The sequence below is a fragment of the Agelaius tricolor genome, unplaced genomic scaffold, assembly GCF_023055355.1.
Source record: "Agelaius tricolor isolate 1412-34295 unplaced genomic scaffold, bAgeTri1.0.p SCAF_16, whole genome shotgun sequence".
NCBI lineage: Eukaryota > Metazoa > Chordata > Aves > Passeriformes > Icteridae > Agelaius > Agelaius tricolor.
The window spans coordinates 10,047,631-10,071,242 of record NW_027269276.1 but is presented as its reverse complement, the minus strand read 5'-3'; the positions used below and the strand labels follow the sequence as shown (position 1 = coordinate 10,071,242).

Here is a 23,612-nt window from a genome sequence, read left to right as displayed (position 1 = left end):
TAATAATGTCGATTAAGTTATCACATGGTATGGTTGCCTCAGGTTAGAACACATTTCCCTATCAGCATGTATGTTCTTGTGTAGCAATATTAAATAAATAAAGAAAAGAATTTTAGTAGAAATTGGTGTGCTTTTTAGTAGAATGTATTAGATTATTTAGCTAAAAAAAATATTTTACATCTACTAAAGCAGGGTAAAGTGGAAACCATACTTGACAGATATGAAAGGTGTTCTGACTTGCCTACATCAGACATCTAATGTCTCTCTCTTACAATACAGTTTTGCTGAATCCCATAAAAAAACTAGACATGATTATTTTGTGATCATAATAATGAACTGATATACAGTGCTATGGATTAAATGCAGACTGCATTGTTCACCTCTCTGAAAGATTGTCATTAATATGGAAAGCTTGGCATTTCTGTAGCACTGCTGCTAACACCACAGTCTTCCTGTTTTATTGGCACACGTCTGTGAGGACATTGTAACATTTTCTATGTCTACCATTACTGCGTAAATGAAAAGCCATAACATGACATCCTAAATCCTCGTTAAGAGATAGACACTTGTCATCAACGAAAGAGAGGTGTGCTGAAGGTTGGATTTAAGGTTTCCATGCCCTGGGTGACCAGCGGCAGCCCCGAGGTGCTTGGATTTGTTCTCTAGTGCCGCCTTCTGGCTGAGCACGCCCAGAAAAACCAGTCCACAGGTGACAGGAAGAAATGGTTACTGCTTGGAATAATGTCATTTGTATTTTGTACAAAGCTGCATTAGGTAGGCCAAAGGCAAATAATAATGGCTCTGTAATCAGCGTTATAACAGGTATTCCTCTAATTATCTAGTGGGTATTATAATCTCCAAAATAACAGACTGGAATTTTGTCGTTGGTATGTTTTACTGAAGGATGACGATTATGAGATCCATGCTTCACAGTAGCAGATGTATGACTTGGAACAGCTTTAGGGAGAATGTGAGCACAACCATTTTGCATTGTTGAAGCAAAACTGGGAGAGAAATGTTTCAGGGCCTGGGCTGTCAGGTTCAGTACCAGCCTGGGACTGAAGGCCAGAGCCCTCTGAAAGAGCAGCAACAACTGAAGACTATTTTGGAGCTGTCATCCTATCAAATCCTATTTCTAGGATCCCAAAGTGGAGCTTCCTCTGTATTTGCAACTGGTGAGGCCACACCTTGAATACTGAAATCCAGTTCTTAGACCCTTAATTTAAGGACATTTTGGGGATGGAGCTGGTCCAGAGAAAGGCAATGAAGCTGGTAAGGGACCTGGAACACAAGTCCTGTGAGGAGCACTGAAGGAGCTGGGGGTTCAGCCTGGAGGAGGCTCAGGGTGACCTTATCACTCTCTACAACTCCCAGATCCGAGGTTGTGGCCATGTGGGAGGGAGTTGGTCTCTCCCAGGTAACCTCCAAGAACGGGAGGACATAGTTTGGAGTTCCACCAGGGAAGATTTAGGTTGGACATTAAGAATTTCTTCACAGATAGGGTTATTAGACATCGGAACAGGCTGCCCAGGGAGGGAGTGGAGTTACCGTCCCTGGGGGTGTTGAAGGAAAGACTGGACCTGGCACTCAGTGCCGTTGCTCTAAGGTGACATGGCGGCGTTGGGTCACACATTGGACTTATGATCTCTGAGGCCTTCTCCAATCGATTTGATTCCGTGATTATCTCCACAACTCTGCCTCAGACAGGCAAGGCAGCCAAGTCCATGCTCAGAGATCGTACCCTCGCCTGGGAGCACAAGCAGAGCTCCAGCAGCCACGAGGCAGGAAACGCAAGCTCCACCACCCTGTGCCACAGAGTAACTCGGGACAGCGACCCCTGTCCTTATTCCATAAGCTGCCTCTAGGGAGGCCACCCGGGCCCGCCGAGAGCGCGGGGCCGGCCCTGCCCCCGCCGGGCGGGCAGCGGAACGGAACATGGCGGGGCCCCTCCAGCCCGCGCTTCCCCGCCTTTCCCCGCGGCGGCGCGCATGCGCGCTGTGCGGCGGTGAGGCCGTATCCCTCCGCGCGCCCCTTTTCCCTCGATGTCTGTGTTAATAAGGTAATTCCCGCGCCCATGGTAAGTGCCGGGCGCCCCTCCGGGCCCGCCCGGGGCGCCCCGCGCCGCCTCGCGCCCGCCCGCGCGCCCGCGGCGGGGCAGAGCCGCGCGGAGCCGCGCCACTCCCCTCCGCCCGCCGTGTCCCTCCGCCGGGCGCGGCGCGGACTCTCGTGTGGGGCTCTCGGCCTGCGGAGCCCCGGGTCGGTGCGGCGGCGGCGGCGGCGGCCGGGCCGGCAGCACGGTAAGGGCCCGTCCCCGCGCCCCGTCTCTCCCTCACCCCCCCCGGGCCGGCCAAGCTTTTCCAGGTCAGTCTGCGCCTTTGTATAGGGCCCTGTTACCGGATGTGGAAGTTGATCTCTTCGCTGGTAAAAAATAATTCCACTTCCCCCGGAACCCGGCGCCGCGGCTCCCTCCGCAGCGCCCAGCCCAGCCAGGATTTCCTGTCGGGGAGAGCGGGCGGCCGGCCGGCCTTCCGGGGACCCCGCCGCGCGGGGGGCGCGGGCGGCGCGCTGGGCCCCGGCGGCGGCCTGGGCGGCCCGCGGGGCGCGGGCGAGCGCGACGCGCCCGGCGAGGGACCCGGGAGCTGAGGGGCAGAGCGGGGCTGGGCTCGTCCCGCGGGTTTCTCCGCCGGGCAGCGCGGTGCGGGCCGCGTGGGCATGGTCCCGAGCCCCGCGTGGGCCGGGGGGGCCGGCGGGGCCGCGGCCCGGGCTCGTGAGGCGGCGGGGCTGCGTGCGCGAGCTTGGCGCCAAAGGTGCCCTGGGGAGAGGCGGCTCGGGCGGGAAGGGAGCGGTTTCCCCTCACCCGGAGTCTGTAACTCTTGCTTTGGACTCTTAATAAAGCGTACGATGGGAGCATAAAAGTGGGATACGATGTGTTAGTGCGGATTGTCGTTTTTTTGTTCTGATTTCCCCAAATAGTCGAAGTAGTTTCCGTTGGTTGGACACTGGTGGCACGTCGGTGAAATCCCCTGTAGGAAGTCGTCTGTGGTAGTTCTTAAGGCATTTGTGTATTTTCCTTTAACCTGCTTGCTAAGGTGGCTTTGATTTAACGGCGAATGCTTCATAGTAGAGTTAAATGTGCTCAGAGTTGTGAATGCATACTCTGTAGTTCTTCAGCCTATTTTAAGTTATTCGTTGCTTCTGAATTATTAGTAAGACTGTGCAGTTAGCTGAGTTTTCTGTGCATACGAGTATTTGTAAGGGAACATAACTGTGCCGTGTAAGTAAGGTTAAGAGTATATGTAGCAGATCAACATACTCTAAATAGAGACTCTTGTTCATGACCTACTTTCTTTGCTGAAAACACTTTGTTTTCCAGTTGGATTTTTTTTTAGGCCTGTGTGCCAGACAGAAACTGTCGAGGAAGATTCCTCATGATAAAATGGATGTTGTTGGTAGGAGGTGGATGATTTTGATTTGATGGTATTTTCAAGCTTAATCAACCTGATATAGTCTCCTAAGGCTGTGGTACAGTTCAAAGGCTACATCACAAGCCCTTGGATGCTTCATGTCAATCACAGCTGCTGCAAATTAACCTTTTTGGTATCTAGTGCCAAATTTACTTGTGAAAACTGTAGATTGTTGGCAGTGCCAGTCGAAATCTTGGTGCCAATGGTTCACCCTTGTTGCATAACACTCTTCAGATGTTACAGATCATGGCCAAATCTGTGCTCTCCTTTGTAAAAAAAGATGTAGAAAAGTCTTTTTATTTGAGTTATTTGAGTTCATTGTTGATTGGTGCTTAAGTTAATGTGTGAGGCTAAGAGGAGGACAGACCTGCATTACTAACAGGCCTGGCTGTCTTTGCCACTAAGCTATTCAACAATGTTTGCTTTTCTCACATCAGGTATTTTTCATCTGATGCATGTCTGACATGAAGGTCATGTTGCTGTTCAAGCAAACCAGAGAGAATTTAAGTACAAATACAACCGTCAGAGGAAAGAGGAAAGCACTGGAATTAAAGCTGACTGCAATTAGCACATTAGTGTAATTTTCACTATCATGATAGAAATGTGGATAGTCTAAGCCTATGATATTTATATTAATATTTGAAGTATTGCTTGTGAAATCATTGTCAAAAGATGTTTGATTCATGTAGGAAACCAGACAGGAAGTTTTTGAGTTTATAGTAAGTTGCTATAATCACTGGTAATTGATATGTACGTTAAAATTATTCCAAACTGTTCGTGAGAGCTAAGTACTTATGCTGAACTTCAAAATATTGCTGACCTTGGTATGGACAGGCACATAAAATTAGCTGGAAATGGCTATTCTGAATTTCTAGCAATACTGTGAGATGTTGAAATCAGTAGGATGGTAGCATTTTTGAAGGTCAGGTCTGGGGAAGCAGGTTAAATTGGTTTTTTAAGTAGTGGAAAGAAAAAGACATTCTCAAAGGGTGTTATTTTTCCAGATATAATGGATGTAAGAGATGATGGGTCTCCAGCCATCTTCTAAGTGCAATTCTGCCATCTGTCATAAGCAGGGAAAAGTGTTTAATGAGCCTTTAATGGAACTTTGTGATTTCAAAGATATCCTTATCAGAGATATTCAAAGATATCCTTATCAGAGATACAGCATGTATTGATTCAGGTACCTTTGATAAGTTGCACTGCTGCAGTCCATGCTCCTCCAGAGGAAGGATGTCCCTTTTCAGGGACAGCCTTGGGACAAACACTGGGCTGGGAGATCTCCATGCTGCCAGATGTTCTGCAGCAGCTGCTTTGGGCCTGTTGATCCTGACCAGCTGATGCTCAACACTGCAGTGGTAGAAGAGGAGCAGGTCTGGGCTCTTGGGGGCAGGACACCACTCTGAGACACGCTGCAACATTTTGAGCCAAACTTGATTTTAATTTGGACTGCAGTCTCTGCTGCTCTGTTGTCTGTAGACTGGTGTGGTAGCCAGGCATCCCAGGTTGCCAGGTTTTTAGCTCCACTCGCTTCCCACAGAGCCTATTTCACACATAGTTCCACCTAAACTCCTGTTGAGTGCTATTCTACACCCTTCTGGTAACAGTGTGATCTTCAGAGTTCTATAGAGGGTATAAAAACCTAAATCTAAGATGAATGCATAGAAGTAGCATAATTTTCCTCTGAACATAAGTAAAATAGCAATAATAATTTGATGTTATTTTTAATTACCAGCTAATTGTGGCATCTGGCTAATGAGACTGTGCAGAATACATTGCAGTAATGTGGAAGTTCAGGAGTTGATTAAATCAGAGAAATCTAAACCCAGCAGAAGCTCTTCCCTATTTACTCAGTTGTAGACAAAACCCTCTCTTCACACATTTGTGTAGGAGCTCATAGAAGTCTGAAAACATTATCACATTGCCATAAGAGTAACTCCAACAGTCTCAAGTCTTTATTTCAGAGCCAGTGATGCTTTTATTCTCCAAAATGTCCTCATGCAAAGTGTTACACAGCTGTCATGCTAGCAGAGCTTGATGGAAATGACACAGTGAAGAGAACCCTCAAACACTGTTCAGCAGAGTTGATTTTAGCACTGTGGAGTAGCAGCAGACTGCTCTTTGAAATAGCAATCTCATTTCAATTTTAAATGTATTATTGTATCTTGCTTGTGATAGTATCACTGCACTACTGTGGTGTTGCTGAGTGATCTTGAGAGAGCAGCTGGGAAGGTTTTGTGGGATGGGAGGCTGGGACTCTGCAGACCCTGCTCTGGCCAGGACTCTGGATGAGTGTAGGGGAGGTTGGGTGTGTTGTCACTGGGGGGCTTCTTGCAGTACCAGTCCTTGGAATGGGCTGCCAAGTGGAAATCAGCTTTGGGTTCACTACTCTTCAGAAATTTTTAGTATTTGTTGGTTAAAAGTGACTAAATGTGCATGAGTTTTGTGGGAAATGCCTCTTTGTTTGCTGCTGTTAGTGCATCAGTGATGTGTAATGGGATTTTTATTATTTTAGCTGAACAGTGGAATTTTGTGAGTTTTTTTTCTTTTTTCCACTAGATGGCCCAAGCATGCTTCCAAGTACCCCATGAGAACTGAAACTTGATTCATTTCTCTTGTAACTGAAGTAAAAACTCGACATTGTGAGGCATATACCAACTTGTGTGATGTTTTGTGTTTGTTTAAAATACAAACACCACCTATCAACCAAGAGAGTGTTGCTTAATGTTAGGAATACGCAGTAATGAAAGTTATTTTTTCCTTGATTAGAACATGTTTTATCAAGTGTAGTATAAAGCTGTTTAGTTTTGCATTGAGAAGAGAACTGGTGTGCTTTGATTGACTGTGCTCCACAGTAATTCAGGGAGTTCAGGGAGGCTCTGAAAAGATGTTGATCTGAAGTTTGTCCCTAACATCTCCTGGGACAGAGACTGGTATTTTGCAGGCCACCATAATTGATATTTTTTTGGGGGGGTGGCTTAAGTTTTGCTGCATAGGGTTTTCATAACAGCTTTGCAGTTGATTTCAGGAGTGTATAGATGTGGGCAGTGGGCTCTGAACAGGCTGTTAAATGTACAGACTAATTTAATTCAGTTTAACAGACAGTAAGTGTAACTTGTTATCATAAGTGTCTTTTTGGTTAGTGGAGGAAGACGGATATGTACTGAAGGCAGCTCCTCCATGGGGGTGGTTGGACACTGGAATGAGGCTGAAGGAGTGGTAGGATGTTCATCCATAGGGAGACATTCAAAACTCAACAGGACTGAGGCCTGGGCCAGCTCTGACTGGGATATTGAACTACGTGATCTTGAGAGGTCTCCTTCAGCCTTAATTATTCACAAATTCCAAAATGAGATTTTATTGGTTCCTTTGCTCTACTGCTGTTTAAACCAAAAATAAATGGAAAATGGATAGTTGTCTTTCTGAGCTAGTTGTAACCTCCCTATTTTGAATTAACTTCCAGCTTCCCTTTACTTCTGAGGGCCTTGATGTGGTGGTATTAGACACCAGAAAAAGGATGTCTGTCTGTGAGCGTACTTTTCCTCCTTGACTTGCAATCCCCACTGGGGAAAAAAAAAAGCCATTTAAAGGGAGTGCTCTATTCCTTCATTTCACTGCTGCACTTGCCAAGTGCCATCTCTTGCCTTATGTTTGGTATTATTACTTCTGGTGTCTCTTTTTAACAGGTACGACCAATTTTTTCTTACTCCATTTCTTAGGATATTTCCTAGATTTTCTCTTTTGCTTTTTTCCTTTATGGAAAAGAGACAGCTGTTGTCCCTTCCTCTGCATCTGACTGTATTCCTTTTTTCCTTCCTTTCCCCATTGTTAGTATTTGTCCTGTCCTGCCACCTTCCTGCTTCTCTTCCCTTTTCTGACTGGAGACAAATCAGTGTGTTCACATGTACCAGAAGGATGGACATAAATGGAGTATTTTGGTGACAGGAATATTGCTGCCTGCAGTCAGTTCTGCAGTCAGTGGTAATCTGCCCTAGTTCACAGCCCTACTGATCTGTGTTCAGTACTGCTTTTGCAGTATTTTGGTTTCCTTTCTAGTTTCTTCCAAAGTCAACAGCTTTCAGTTCATTGAGCAATGTGCCAGTTCAGCCAGGTACAGGGAAATTTCTAAAGATACTGGTTTTGTGATAGATTTGTATGTTCAATGGGATTTCTTTCCTAGACTGATACAGTCTTCACTTTGTGTAGGACATTGGCTGCATGGCCTCACAACTGCTGTTATTAGTAATATACAGGCTTAACTTTGTGACTGGAAACTAAACTGATGAAAGCAATTCCATTTTTAGCATCCTGGTAGTGGAAAACATAGCTATAGGTATACTAAAATGTTAGTAGTAGTATTTCCTGCTTAGTAGCATAAGTTATGGTTTAGTTCTAATTTTTTTTACCAAACAAATTTAATAGCAAGTATGAAATGGGGCAAGTTAAAAAAGTTGTGTTTCTAGCAAATCTTTGATGCAATAGAAACAGGTGTAATTTGTCTACATATATTATTGCAAGTATTATATGGAACCTTGGTGTAAAAGGGACGTTATCCAATCATGATGTGAAGGTTTTTCAGCTGGTGTCTCAGTCAGGTCTCAAAACTTTGCACTTCACGTGGTTTTAGTAACTGTAGACAGTTAAAGCAGGCAGTAATATTTGTTTTCAGGCAAAGGTTTTATTTCATGTATCTGTTGTATGTAGGACAATAATATGCTTATTGTGTCGTTTTGCACATAGGGATACAGAAATGATATTTTAGGGTGAACAGAAATAGTGATGGGCAAGGTGTCAGAATGGTGTTGTGTTTCATACTTATCTCAGTGTATTTACATAATGGTACCCCCTAAATACATTTAAGGCATTTTGGATAAGTGGATATAGTGCCTTTGGGTGCATGGCACAGCAGCCATGATGTAGAACTGTTTGAAAGCTGGACCAAGCTGCAGAAGGTTGCAGTATCAGGTGAGAGCTTTGAAACCACCTTCTGCTATACAAATGTTCATCCAGTTCAGTTTAAATTTTGTTTAACTTTACGGCTGCAGTGGTTACAGCATTGTCATACTGGAATCTTTGCACCAGTATGAGTTCTGGTTGGCTGGCAAAAGTAATTCTAAAACCAAACTGCTTATTGCAATCAATAAAATAAAGCTTGTTCTCGTGGCTAAAATATCAACTCCAGTTTCTGAACTTTTCAGAGTAGTTCAGAAATAACAATTAAAAAAAAAAAGGAAAGGCAACATGTATGTATTTAAAATAGTGTTAATGTTATTTTGTCTTTATATTCCTTTATGTTCTTCACTAGATGTCACTAGTAGATTTGGGAAAGAAACTTTTAGAAGCTGCACGAGCAGGTCAAGATGATGAAGTTCGCATTTTGATGGCAAATGGAGCACCTTTTACCACAGACTGGGTAATGAACACTTTTACACTGGAGAAAGTCAATCTTACTTTTCTCACCTGAAGAAAGAAATACTATTCTTACAATTCAGTATTTATATTACAGTTCTTCTTGGAATTCTGCATTCACATTATCTAATGTCTAATTCAAAATTAAACATGTCTGTTTCTTCATATGACCTCCTACTGATTTTGGTAACAGACTGTGAATGAGCTCATTCTGGTGACTTTCAAGATGAACTTTGGAATGGTTAATGGGAAAAAGCAGCAATCATCCTCCTAGTTACTGTGTTCATGCACTTGGTATAGTAAGAGGTCTGAATTATGAAAACAGTCCTAACTACCTAATATGTGCAGCTGAGAGTTCCCTGATATAGGGGTACTGAGTTGTCTTTTGGATATGCTGATATTGGAATAGGTTATAGAGAGAGGTCAGGTCCCCAAAATTCCTAGGGCATTTACAAGCTCTTAAGGGCCTTCATCTGCTTAGTGACCTAACTTCCAAATTAACTCCGTTTTGAGCAGGAGGTAAATTGGACTTAATTGACTTCCAAAGGTCCCTGTTGACCAACACTAAAAATGGGGTTAGACCCCTTGAAATGTTACATGTCAAAAAGACAAAAAAAAACAGAGTAAAAAGAAAGCAATGACAAACTTCCCTACCTCATTCATATTGTGTAAAAGCCTCAACAGCTTCTCTCCTTGAGATACAAGGGAGAATGGTTTTGAAATGGCATCTTGACACCTGGGTTTGGTATCTTCAGAGTAAGAAGAAATGCTTTACCCTGCCATCTGTTAGATCTGCATGTTTTGTGTTCTTTACAGCTGGGAACATCTCCACTTCATCTAGCAGCACAGTATGGACATTACTCCACCACAGAAGTGTTGCTGCGAGCAGGTGTGAGTCGGGATGCCAGAACCAAAGTGGACAGGACTCCATTACATATGGCAGCATCAGAAGGCCATGCCAGCATAGTAGAAGTCTTACTTAAGGTACAAACTGCTGAAACAAGTCTGAAGTGGGGTTATTGCAATGGTTTATGATCAGATATTTGCAATTTGCTTTTAGTCATGAAACCAGCATTGAAATTACATGAATAGTTAAACTGTGTGCATTGGGAACTTTGTTTTCCAATTGAACAGTAATTTATTTTACATTAAAATCATCATGACTTCAGGTGAATTATTTACTGCTGTTTCAAAATAAGAATACTCCCTAATTTGATACTGTGTTTAGTAATAGATTTTAGAAGTAATATGTACTTTAGGGAATCTGTAATCCTTTTGAGGTAAATAATGTATTTGGTAGATGGATTGGATTACTTTTAAAAAAATAAGTAAATGTAAGGTAACAGGGCATTCCTCATGGAGAAAAACAATTTAGGGCTTCATTCTGTGACCAGCGTTATTTAATTGAGATATTTGTAATGACATAATTTATGCAATGATCTTGTTTGTAGCATGGTGCTGATGTCAATGCCAAGGACATGCTCAAAATGACTGCACTTCACTGGGCTACTGAACATCACCACCAAGAAGTTGTAGAACTCTTGATAAAGTATGGAGCAGATGTTCATGCTCAGAGTAAATTTTGCAAAACGGCATTAGATATTGCAGTAGACAATGGAAATGAAGACATTGCAGAAATATTACAGGTAACTTTTAATTCCTGATGTTAAGGGAACTTGCAGCAAAGTACTTGATTACCCATGTCATAAACTCAGCTTTTACTGTAGCAGCTGTGACACCATATATTGATAATGCCAAACTCCAGTCTAGTTCATTTCATGAAATGAGATTAATGTTAGTAAACATTACTTGGTCAAAGAACATTTTCACTACCTAAAAAGTCAAGGATAAGTATTCTTTATTTTCTTAAGTATGAGTGATGTAATACACAGAGGTAGGTGGACTCCTTAAAATTGAGGTGTAAAAAAAAACTCCCTTCTCTGACAGTATATTCTGACTATCCCCTAGTATTCAGTTAGCTTCATATATGGATATTAATTTCCTAGTTGGACTTCAGACAGGACAGAAGAGATGCCAATTTTTCCAGAATTAGAAAAGCTAAGATTGAATTGTTGGAGAATTGATTTTAATGGATAATTCCATGGAAATGTGTGCTCCTTGTTCAATAGTGTTGTTAAAAGCAAAGTAAGTGATAAATCTTAGTGAGAAAAGAATGCAAAGCAAATGAAAAATATCATTATGCCATGGTATAAATTTGTAGCCTCCCTATGTCTTTAAATGTCTGAACTTCTGGTGTGTTCCTGTAGCCTCCTTCTGATTGCAGAAAGGGTGGAGTAAACAGAAGTTAGTAATAATTCATAGAAAGACACAAAGACTGCCACGTCCATTTCGTGGCAATCGCAGAGCTGTCAGAGTAGCTTTTCATGATATGTATCTGCCCCAGCAGTCTTGGTTCTTCAGACTTCTCTTTTAGATAAGTGAGCTTGCATATCTGCAAAAGAGCCTTGTCCTCATTGTTTACATAACTGGTAGGGAGAAGTAGTGCTGTTGTTAAACTCTTTCACTCCAATAGATTTTCTGTCTTTAGATTTCAACCAAAAAAAAAAAAAAGTTTCTTATGTACTTGGAGATAGGACACGATGTATGTGTATTGCATGAGTGCAATGAGGGAGCTCCTCCTTGTTTGTGTGAAGCATGCAAGAATTGTAGCTCTTACACAAGTCAGCAGCTCCTTTGTAGCTGCAGTGGGAATGATGTTGTTCCCTTTGTGTCCAGATTGCAATGCAGAACCAAATCAATACGAACCCCGAGAGTCCGGACACTGTGACGATACACGCAGCCACGCCGCAGTTCATCATTGGGCCTGGAGGGGTGGTCAACCTAACAGGTCTGGTATCTTCTGCAAATACATCCAATAGAACAGGTATTTAGATGCCTAAAGGATAGCTATGGGATTTTATACTTTCACTGATTTTCACCATTTAGTGGAAAGTTGTGAGGAAAAGCAGTGGTAAGAAGAGTTACCATATTCCTCGTCAGTGGTTTTTGTGTGTTGTAAATATGTACATACCTAAAACAACGATCTTCACAGTCATAAATTATCAGAAATTCTATTTGCTTAACAAACCTCACTTCAGAATAGCACTTTGGTTCAGCAGAATGCTGCTGAAAATGGAGTGTGTGCTAAAAGTTTCAGTGCAATAAAAATAGAAAAAGGGACTTTGCTGGTTTTAAATTTATCAGCTAACTTTTTTATCATCCTTCTAGATGAAACAGGAGTGTCTGCTGTACAGTTTGGAAATTCATCAACATCAGTATTAGCTACGTTGGCAGCTTTGGCAGAAGCATCAGCTCCACTGTCTAATTCTTCAGAAACACCAGGTTAGAAAGCTAAGTCATTTAAACTAATTTAATGAATTTAAAGTACATAACTTCAAGTTTCTGTCAGGTTGTGAAGTAGTGCGGTAAATAATGATTCTATGGATTTAGATAAGGATGGAGAGCAAGGAAGGAATAATGACCATTTTTTTGTGGTTTTTTTTGGGTTTTTTTTCTTTTTATATAGAATAGCTTATTTTTAGACAAAATCTTCCATTTTCTTTCAAGATTTGAAGAAGTTCTAGCCATGTTTCCTTCCAGAACTAAAACCCAACACTGAGTTTGACACTGAAAGATCAGAGCTGTTTGCCACAGCACCTAGTATTGGCACTTCCAATTGAGACTTCTTTATGACAGTGGCCTTTCTTACTGCTGAGCCTGTACTTGGAAGCCAAATCAAGTTCAATACAACACCACTTATTCATGTGGGAGTTGCTTTATTGGTTTCCTGAATAAACACTCTGTGAATATTTAGGCAGTGTTATAGTAATCTCTAAACATAAAGATCTTCAGAAGACAATGTCTGCAATCATTATTTCAATTACAGAGTGATTTTTCTGTGTATGTTACATTGTAATTAACTTAAAAGATGAAAGCCTCAGAGTTTTAGCTACCTTCTGTCATCTTGAACATCACAACACAGTCTATAGGGTTTTAATTTCATCTCTGCAGATAGAGAACATTCTAATGTCTGTTATTTAAATCAAAGGCTTTGCTTTTACCATGACAAATTGAAAATAAAATACAGAGCTAGTGTTCTTGAGTTTCCCTGATTGTGGTACCAATGATCTTGCTCTTTGTCTCAGCATCATGTTGGATGGTAGCACAGCACCCCATTTGCAGCATAGAGTGCAAGCTGGGCTGTGTGCTGTAGCTCTGAATGCAGGCTTTCCTTGTCCTGCCTTGATTTGTAGAAGTGATACAGAACTGTGGGAGTTCACTGCTTTATACTCATTATTGAATCATGAATTTGAAATAGTTGAGCTGGAATTTTTCACTTTTACCTATAAAATTATATACATACAAGGTTTATTTTACTTCTTAAGCTTTATCTTTCTTCTTTGAAGGTGTAAAAATGTCAGCTCTGCTGAACTTTTCCTTTAGTCTTGTTTCATACTTTGTATAAGAAATAAAGTTGTTTGAAGTACTCATGGAGTACAGACAAAACTTAAGATTCTCTAGGGGTCCTTTAGTCTTGAAGACCATTATATTAAGTAGAGAAATCTAAGCTGGGTCCTGACATACAGTGGCAAGGTAGTATTACAAGTTAATTTTTTTTCATTCTGCTATTAGTGTAACTTAGTCCAGCTTGTGTACAATGCAGAAGTTCATTGTGTTGTTAAAAGCAGCTGCTGTTCTTGCTGACCTGTTAACACTGACCACAAAGCATCAATTTTGAGTGAGGTATATCAATATAATTGTATTGAGCAAGGATGGTATTGCATGTAAATGTCAAAATGTGAGTGCTTTATGTTGGCCTGATAAAAGACTCTATTTGAAATATAATACATAGTAAAGTATTCATTGGGGGGGTCAAGTTATGAAAGCCATGGAATGAATGTTTCTTTAGCTGTACCAAAATGCATTTGAAGTCATAAAATTTCATTTATAAATTGACTTAATTCCTTTACTAATCTGTTGCTAGTTGTGGCCACAGAAGAAGTAGTGACTGCAGAATCTGTGGATGGGGCCATTCAGCAAGTGGTCAGTTCTGGAGGGCAGCAGGTTATTACCATAGTTACAGATGGCATTCAGCTGGGCAACCTGCATTCCATTCCAACCAGTGGCATAGGGCAGCCCATCATTGTGACCATGCCAGATGGGCAGCAAGGTGAGTGCACACTTGTATGATTCCAGCTTGAGGAACTGTTTTAGCTGTAATAATAACAGTAATAGTAATGACTTTTTAGGTGCAAATAGCTTGGACCATTTTGTGTACATCTGTGAATTCTTATATTAGGGAAGGCTCAGACATAAGCCTCTGCAGTTCAGTGGGTTAACATGTCAGCTGAGCCTCTGCTTTAGGAGACAGAGTAGAAGAGTTACTAAACTGTGGAGGAAACATGGGACATTTAAGATTGCTTTGCCTTCAGTAAGTTTGATTTTTGCAAACTTGTTACAGAAACTAAATGATGGAGTAAAACAAAAACCTTCTTCTAATTCTTACACTATTGCATTGCTGGAAGTACTGTGGGGAGGTGAGGCTTGGATTTAGAAATCTGATGCATGAAGCAATCTCTGCAAGTTCCATGGAGTGTCAGTACACTGACACACTGACCTGACAAGTGTCAGCTCTTACATGCCTGAAGTTTAGAGCAGCACTGGCAGAACCAGTGAAGCCAGAGTGACACCATTTTTTTTTTTTGGGCTATATGTACTTTGTAGAAGCTGCTAGTGTGATAAGTCCTTTTTTTGTGATGTGTATGCTTTGGGTGGTTTCTTTAAAGATCCCTTGGCATTATTTAGATAAAAATTATCCCTTCTCTGCTTTCTTCATGAGGACTCCCAGTGTGAAGCTTGAAGAGTTGTACACAGGAGGCAAATTATTTGGTTCCCAGGTTGCCTGAGCTAGTACACCTTGTTATCTTGTTATCATTATGAGTGAATGGCTGTAGATGGCAACTGAGGTGGCAGTTACATTTATTTGTCAGATGGCTGTGTGAGGAATTAGAGTATGACTTTACTGAGAACCCTGATTTTCTTATTTATGGCTAATTACTGGATTTTTAGGTTACTTAATGTGTATTAAAACAAAAGCAAGATTTGTATTTAGCTTTTATTCAAGAAATATTATATAAATGGTCTGCTACAGAAGTTAGAGTTGACAGGCTGGTGACTCTGCTGCAGTTATCTGCCATGTCTGTTTACTCAGAAAAATGACAGTGATATTCCACAGCTAATTACTGTAGGCTTCAATAATGAGGAATTTTAAAGTTCTTAAGTAGCATACAAGCAACTAAAGTTTTTAGTAGATTTTCACTGAGCTTATCGTGCAGTTTATTATATAGGTATGTTGTCACAAGCAAAAGTATTTGCATTTTTTGCTGTTAATAAAATTGCTCAAATAATACAAGTTTTATGTAGTGCAAATATTGTTGGAAATAAATGTATTTACATGTACAAATACATTTTCAGTTTTAACAGTTCCAGCAACAGACATTGCTGAAGAAACTGTAATAAGTGAAGAACCGCCAATGAAGAGACAGTGCATTGAGATTGTTGAAAATCGTGTGGAGTCTGCAGAAATAGAAGTAAGGAGTATGTTACGTGATCTGTGTTGAACAGTGTTCAGGACTGAGATCTGCTTATGGTTTTTGTATTGTTCAGGAGGTTAATTTCTGTGTTACCACAGAATGAAGTGTGTGAAATGTTCAACTTGTTCAGTCTCTCCTGGAACTGAAATTCATCTTTTACAAAGTTGTTGTAAAAAGAAAATAGGAGGGCTGTTTGCTTGATCTCTGGTCATGCACGTAAAAGTGACACTTGTTTAGGTATATGAGAACATTTTTTTGTTTTTCTTGAAGATCACTAGCTGGGTTTTCAAATTGGGTGCTGATACGTTATCGAGTGACTTGACTCTTTCCACTAGGAGTGAATGAGAGCCCTGTACCCTCATCTTTCTGTTACAGCCACATGCTTCTGATTGTGAGATCATTTTTAGCAATGTTTCCTTTCCATTCATGGTATCTAGATAACTGTTGATGGAAGTGTGAAACAGTAAGATTCTGTGTTTGTTAATTTTTATCTGTGTGGTGTCCCCCACCTTTTTTTTAAATTCTGAAGCAGTTTGTTACTACACAACTTTGCACCATCTGTTTTTTTTTAAACTATACTGCAAAAGACCTAAGAATGTTGAGAGCTCTTTCCTTTTTATATGACAAATGGTTCAGTTTAAAATTGTAGCTTTTTTTATATTAGCCACAAAAGGTCAACCATCTCATTCCTTTTCCTGTTACTTCTAACTGTGCTGACCAGTTTTGGTCAAAAGTTTATGAAAATTGCTGTCTGCTTTGACTAGACTGTAAGTTCTCATTTTGTCAACTCCATGATATTTCATTTATCCAAGGTTGTATTCTCCAACTTCTGTTCATATTATCAAATTGTGCCTAATTGAATACTTTTTGTTGTACAGTATGTGCTATATGTTATCCATGTCTAATAACAATAATTACCACCTCTCATCATTTACTTTCCATGTCCCTAAGTTGTTGCATCAAATACTTTTGGCCTTTGCAGCTTTGTGGTCATTACAGATTATCCTGACAGTTGAAATTTTCTTGCTGCATTTTTTAAAATGTATGACTGTTAAAATAAAAGCATTTCTTTTGTTCACACTTCTAAAAATCTGCCTGAATTATTCATAAAGGAAATTACATTTCCTTAAGCATTTTAGTAATTCTGTTAAATTAATTTTTAAAAAATCCAGATTGGTTAAGGGATAAATTGATGTGTTCTTAATTACAGATAATTGGTATAAAAATACCAAGAATTCTTTTTAAGGGAATTACCATTTTTATTTATATATGTTAAACATATATCTCAAATATTGAAAGAAGTAGATTTAGATGAGTTACTTGGTCTTTTGCTTTAAAGTGGAAGTTTTGATGACTTTCTTGTCTCTACCTGTTCAACTGGAAATGCACATACAGACCTCTGCCTCTGTGTGAAGGCCTTGTGGTGCTTCACAGGGGTATGGTGCTACCTTACTTTAGTAGCAGTGGATACTGCTACTAAAGAAGTGCACACAAAATTGGTTCACTTCAAATTTCTTCATCACAGACAGTAGTAGATATTTAAATTTGGAGTGGGACCCTTCCCCTCATTAAAGTATTTTAAAAAAATATTTTAGAATGTGGAAATGCAGAAAATGTTTGTTTTTTTGCCTCGCTCTAATTCATTCCTTTATTTTATTATGAAGGTTGATTCAAGGCTAAATGCTTTTTTCAGCTGTTTTAAGTTCATTGTGTGTGAACAGTTCACTGTAGTTGTAAAGCTTTTGTAGTTGAAAATCCTCTCATCCATGTGGGGTGACAAACTTTCCTGTGAAAGTATTGTGAAACAACTAAAGCTGTAGTGGTGTTTTTAAATTTTCTATTCTGGGTCTGTTAAGTTAAAACATTTCAGCTCATTTTGTAGATTGACAGCAGTTTTCCTAAGCAGTTTGATATTTTAAACATGGGATGGCAGCAAAAAAACCCTGTCACACAGATACTCTGTTTTTCATTTTCATGCATAATTCATTAACATATATTGATCTTTATTTTCATTCTTTAATTTGACTGTTTCTCCCATGTTCCATGTTTGAAATGTGACATGCATTAGAACCAGGACAATCATTTGATTAGACTAAAAAATAATCATAATTGTGAACTAATTATATTAATGGATTCATATCCTGTGTCTTTGTGTTGTTTAAAAGAGTGGTTGGTTATTTTAGTTACAGGTATTCCTATTGTCAATGAAAAGTTACATGTATGAAGAAAATTCCCTGGTAAAATGGAAGATTTCTTTAGAGCACTGAGCATCCTCTTATTTAATTTTTGTCTGGGTAGGTGATATACAAGGACTCCAGATCTCTAGAACACTTCTGGTTGTGTTCTGAAGAATGTCCCAAGAACACTTTCTGGGTTTGATTGAATTGGTAGATGAGATACAGTCCTCCTCCCTATTCTGGATGTCAAAGTTAGAGAGCCAGTTTTGACCACTGAGTCCACAGTAGATGTGTTGCTCCTCCAGAAGCATTGGGCTCTTGCCACTGCCAAGCCACACAGACCAGTTGGCTTCATCTCCTTAACTCATTCTGTTTGTTGGGACTGTGACAGTCTAAAAACTCCACCTGTTAGCTTCTGGACTAATCCCTGTGCTTTGAACTGCTAGTGTGTCTGGTAGATACTGGTTTTATCTTCTGGCCATGCCTTGGAGGCTTGGGTTTTTTCTTCCATTTTTTCTTATCCTTTCCTTTACGTGCTGTACTGCTTTTGGGTATGCAGCTCTAGTTCCCTCTTCTGTGGGAAATACTCTGAAAATATTGTTCAAGAACCTCCCCATCCCCAAATGTTTGCAGTGTGCCCTCACTCCCCAGCAGTGATTCCATCCCCAAATGTTTGCAGTGTGCCCTCACTCCCCAGCAGTGATTCCATCCCCAAATGTTTGCAGTGTGCCCTCACTCCCCAGCAGTGATTCCATCCCCAAATGTTTGCAGTGTGCCCTCACTCCCCAGCAGTGATTCCGTCCCCAAATGTTTGCTCACATTCCATAGCAGGGATAGCCCCTTGCTGTTTGTAATGTACACAGGACTTCTTGCCAGTGAACTACCAATGGTTCTTATTTCTGTGCAGGCCAGCAGATAGAGCAGCTTTGCTTCTTGACAGTATTAGGTTTTTGATGGTTTTTATGAGACCAGTTCATGGGATAGATAATGCCCAGCTCAGCTCCTCCCAGCCTTCACAAAGGAAAGGCTGCTTTCCACATGTGGAAGGTTCTACTGTTTTGACTAATTCACTGGGAATTGTCTTGTAGCTCTGTTCACCAAGGCTCTAATTCATGAGGCTGTTTTACATAAGCTGTTGGTCCCCTCATAGTACAGACAGAACTTTTGGCTGGGCTGGTGCTGGAGGATCATTGGTGTGTTTCAGATCCTCTGAGGTGTAGGCTCTGCTGTTCATTTGGCATCTGCCATGTTAGTTGCTACATGAGCAGACCATCCTTAAAGTTGCCTTAAAAGCAGAATCCAAATTTTCAGAGGTGGAAGCTGAACTTCCTTTTCAAATAAGTAGACAAAATCAGATGAGCTCTCATTTTATCAGCATATGCTCCAAATGAAGCAAACCCTAGCCTGCTGCCTTCAGCTCTTAAAACCCGTTTGAAAATCAAGTTGCACTTACTGGAGTTTGTTCTGTGTTCTAGCTAATCTCTTTATAACCTGTAAATATTATCTCCTTCACCTGCTGGTTTTGCTGTTAGCAGTGATCTGACCACCTCTGTCATTGTATTTAAGCACATTCAGCTGACATGTGACTGCTCAATGTGACTGTGACAAGTACTGAGAACAGGAGCAAGCAGAAGGGAGGCAGAGTATTTTTCTATTTTTTATACCATGAGAATATGTGAGTGAAGAAGAATAGGGATGCTCTTAGGAGAGTGTGGGGCCTGAAACTTCTGACAACTGTTAGAGGTATTAAATGGGAATGTGATATGGAACTGCTGGCATGGGAATATGGTGAAAAGACGACTTGCTTTCACTGGACCTCAGTGTTTTGATAAGTTGTTTCTCTGGGAGATGGCTTGTTTCTCTGGCAACGTTCCTTACTGTTCCTACTTAACTACAGTGGAAAGAATGATTTTTAAAATCCAACACTACCTTACTCATAAAAGTATGATGCACTTCAATGAAATGGTATTTGATTGAATATTTGATCAAAACAAAACTATTTCCTAAGCAAATTGCTTTTTCAATTGGGCTCAGAGCAACATCAGACAAAATGACAGTACCTGCATCACTGGAGATGGAAATGCGCTCTCCTCAGTTCCTAAGGCAGCTTCAGAGGATGTGGCATTTCTCCTGTCATTTTGCTTGGAAACCATTTTATATCCACCCTCAGCAAACTTGTATGCAGGATTTTTGCAGCTGCTTAAGGATTTCTTTACTAGCTGCTTTTAAAAGGAAAAATGCTTACCTGGCTAATTGTCTGTTAATTGATAAAGATACAGTGTCCTTGGGGATGTGGTTGGACCTCTGGATTGCAGAGTATCAATCCCTGTTTGGAAACAGTTAAGTTTATGCTTTGGTCAGTGGGCAGCTGACATGACACTCTCCAGTGCAGATGGCTGATAGGTAACAGCTTGTCATTTTTACTGTTTGATTAGATATACAACAGCAAGGGACAAGCCTGTTAGATGGAATGATTGGGGAAATGTTCATATATTCTGTTAGTTTTTAATCACCACGCTTCTGCTTTTTTCATTTAGCTCTTTTTTGGTGAAGATTTGCATGGTACCTTTGCAGCTCAGTAGACTGGGGTTTAGTGTCTCCACACTTGCAGCCCTGTGTGGGGAGTTGGCTGCTTGATAATTGGGGTCGAATTTGCACAGCAGCATTCATACAGGTTTGCCCCAGTGAGAACTGAACAGCTTCTCCATGATACCCTAACACATGAACTGCATGTAAAGGAAAAGTATTTGCCCTTTTAGCTTGTATTTGATACTTATTTGACAAAATATTGCTGGTTCTGTTTCTAATAGGAAAGAGAAACTCTTCAGAAACAGCTGGATGAGGCAAACAGAGAAGCACAAAAATATCGTCAGCAGCTTCTAAAGAAGGAGCAAGAAGCAGAGGCCTATCGGCAGAAGTTAGAGGCAATGAACCGCCTCCAGACTAATAAAGAAGCTGTTTAATAAAAAATGAACACACTGCAAAGCCTGTTACTTTCAAAAACCTGCAGTACAATCTTGAACTGTACACTATATAGGTACAGCCATGGGATTTCATGATAGAGAAGATGCTACAAGTTGATAACTGGACTTAAGCCGTGAGCTCTGATTGATTTCTTGTAACATAAAAACTCTGAATTTAGAAATTGTGAAAAGTATTTAAAATTAAATACTGTAAATAGTTGGTTTTTTTACAGTTTCAAAATGAGTTGATAAATCTTTTTGAAGGGATCCAGAAACATGAAAAGCCAATGTTTTTGTGAAATTTTTGATTTTAGTATGAATCTAACTTCTGAAAAACAGAACAGTTTTAAGGGTGATGTTGATTTAAGCTGACAATTTGAAATTTGATTATGTGACAAAATTAATTAACAGTTATTTCTACATGATAACAGCTCAACTTCTCTGAATAAGACATTTCCAGGTGGAAATCTTTGTACAGCTTTAAGTAGTTGTCTCAGATTCTCTGAAAACCATTTTTGGTTTTTTTTTTTATTTTAGGTGGTGAAATTTTTATATTTAATTTCAGATATATCCAAGTAGATTTACATGTATATGAAGCTAATATTTTTTAAACTTTTCAGTTTGTACATATGCTGCATGTTTTTATAATTTCTACACATACACCTTGCATAGGTATTTTTCAGCAAAGATGAGAAAAATTATGAGAAAAATGTTTAGCCTATAGGTCATTTGAAGTAAGCTAGCAGCCAGTTTTATTGTGGATGGTATATTTCTTGGAAGAATGTAATTTGTAATTAAGGAGAACAAAAAAGTATCTTAAATTACATATTAAGAGGCAAAATTTGGTAGTGGAGGCGTCGAAACTTCACTTTGTGTGTCTTACGATTTTCCTGTACAAACATTTTAAAGTTCAGTAATGAATAGAAAGGAATGTCTCCACTGGAACACAAATAGTAGCTATTTTAGACTATCCCTATTGGTCTCTCTTCCCCAATAGCCTTGAAATGACTTCAGTGATACATTTTTTTTAACGGACTTTTGCATTTTAATTACGCAATTGGACGAGTAAGTTTTTTTATGTTGTAGTGATGCTCTTCCTAGCCAGCATCATTGTTCCTCACTGTGATACTGTGTTTGTGTGTGTCTGTGCAGTGATCTATTATGCTTAAAATTTATATGGCACGTTACATCTTCAGAGCATTGTAAAATCTTTTAAAGAACCCTTACTGCTCTGCCTGAGGCAGGTAAGTGAGTGTTATTGTCTCAATTTTATAACTGGTTTAAGTGCAACATGAGGGAGTGAAATGACTGGCTTACCACCACGTGAACCTGTGGTCACCTGGGAATGGATCTCAGGAGTTCCTGGCTTCTAGTCCTGTGCTTAGACTGAGCTGCCTTAAGATTGTTCAGTGCTGTGTTACATTAAATTTTGAACTACTGTGCAGATCCGTTTTTTGTAAGATAAAACTCTTTGTGCTTTGCTTTGTTGTTCCATGTTCACTGCTTTTATGGAATTGTTTATATAAACTTAAGCAAAAAGTCTGGTTTATCTATACTGTACACGAAGAATTACCCTTAAAACTGTACTCTGGCCTACTTTTTCTATTTTACAATTAAATATCTTTTCCACATATATAAAGTGTAGAATCAGTTCAATTGGTTTGTGTGTGAATGAGAAGGTCAAAGCTGTCCTGTGTTAGACATCTGGAAAAACATGAAAAAATAGTTTTGGGTATAAAATGGCTTTAAATGGTAGGGGGGACGAATGGGAAAAGAATTGCATTGTACCGTACAAAACTTTGTAAAACCGGTCAAAATCTGACTTGGGTTTATAGATTTGGCAGTTAGGAAAAATTCTAAATATATTTTTATTGTTATGTGTTTGGTAAATTTGATTTTGATTGGCAAATTCAAACTAAAAATAATCAAAAGATAGAAATGGGAAATCTATGGTGATGAGTTTTAGAAGAATTGTTTTCAAGGACATCATCATGTTAGTACTAGGACTTGAAGCAAGTCTTGTGCAGTGGTTAACTGGAAATTGCTCTATTTTAGGGATTATTTCAGGAACTATCCATTATGTCATTAGCAGATTGAGGAACCAGTTAACCAAGGGAAATGTGCTGCTTAGGCATCACTGCAGTGAATTATGTTGTGATGAAAATAATGTTTGTGTCCTCACATCCCACAAATTTAACAACAGTGTAATCTCAGTGATTTCTTAATAATGATAAGAGTGGCACTGTTTGAGTGGTGATAGTGGCAACATCCAAGTGGAGAGTTTCCCACGGTTGTGACAGCAGATGTTGGCAGCAAACAATGAAATGAACCTTTTCTATTAATTCTGTTTCCTGTGAGCAAATATTCTATTCCTCATTGTCCATAAGAAAACCCTTCTGAGTGCAGTGTAGCTATAACAAAACCTTATTTATCACCAGCAATATTTACCTTGCCTGTAATCCATTATCAGCTATTTTATTTTAGTTCTGAACAGGACCTGCTGTTTGTTCTCTTCTGCACAGAACAAGAGATGAACCCAATGAAGCCGTCACCTGTGAGCTCAAGTGTAGGGTATATGTTACATGAAATATTTCTTATATAGTTTAGCTCTGAAAACATTGTTAAAAATATTGTTCCTTATTTGCTGTTCCAAATTAAAAATATAAATGTAATTAGCTACCATCTGTTTCTTTGAAACATATTTCAAAGAAATTAATCACTTGTAATGAGCTAAAATCAGGGGTTTTGAGGACTTTGGGCTCATTTTGACTTGGTCCTGTGCTTGATGCCTGTCTCTTCTTAGCTTGTTCCCCTTTATGGGATCATTTACATATGTGCAGCCAAGAGATGTTCATAAATTCCCATTAAGCTCGTTGACAGCTTGTTACTTTTTTTCTAATGTTTCCAGAGCAATATGAGATAAAACAAATATGCATATAGTAGTTTTTTGCACTTTTCTCAATGCCTTTTTATCAATTTGGGGTTTTTTATTTCAGTCAGTACATT

At 39.8% G+C, this 23,612-nt stretch overlaps 1 protein-coding gene across 4 annotated transcripts; it reads left to right on the top strand.

Moving 5' to 3' along the window:
- The first annotated feature begins 1,935 nt into the window (after positions 1–1,935).
- Positions 1,936–22,256, top strand: GABPB1 (GA binding protein transcription factor subunit beta 1). 4 transcript variants are annotated; one of them, XM_071441439.1, is made up of 9 exons: positions 1,936–2,059; positions 8,770–8,877; positions 9,690–9,857; positions 10,325–10,519; positions 11,610–11,721; positions 12,102–12,215; positions 13,858–14,043; positions 15,348–15,463; positions 20,454–22,256. In XM_071441439.1, exons 2-9 carry the CDS (start codon positions 8,770–8,772, stop codon positions 20,604–20,606), a joined length of 1,152 nt encoding a protein of 383 aa, XP_071297540.1. In that variant the 5' UTR covers positions 1,936–2,059; the 3' UTR covers positions 20,607–22,256. The 4 variants fall into 4 exon arrangements, with proteins under 4 accessions (XP_071297540.1, XP_071297539.1, XP_071297542.1 ...); XM_071441438.1 differs by lacking the exon at positions 1,936–2,059 and adding an exon at positions 2,142–2,297; XM_071441441.1 differs by lacking the exon at positions 1,936–2,059 and adding an exon at positions 2,179–2,361.
- Positions 22,257–23,612: the final 1,356 nt, after the last annotated feature.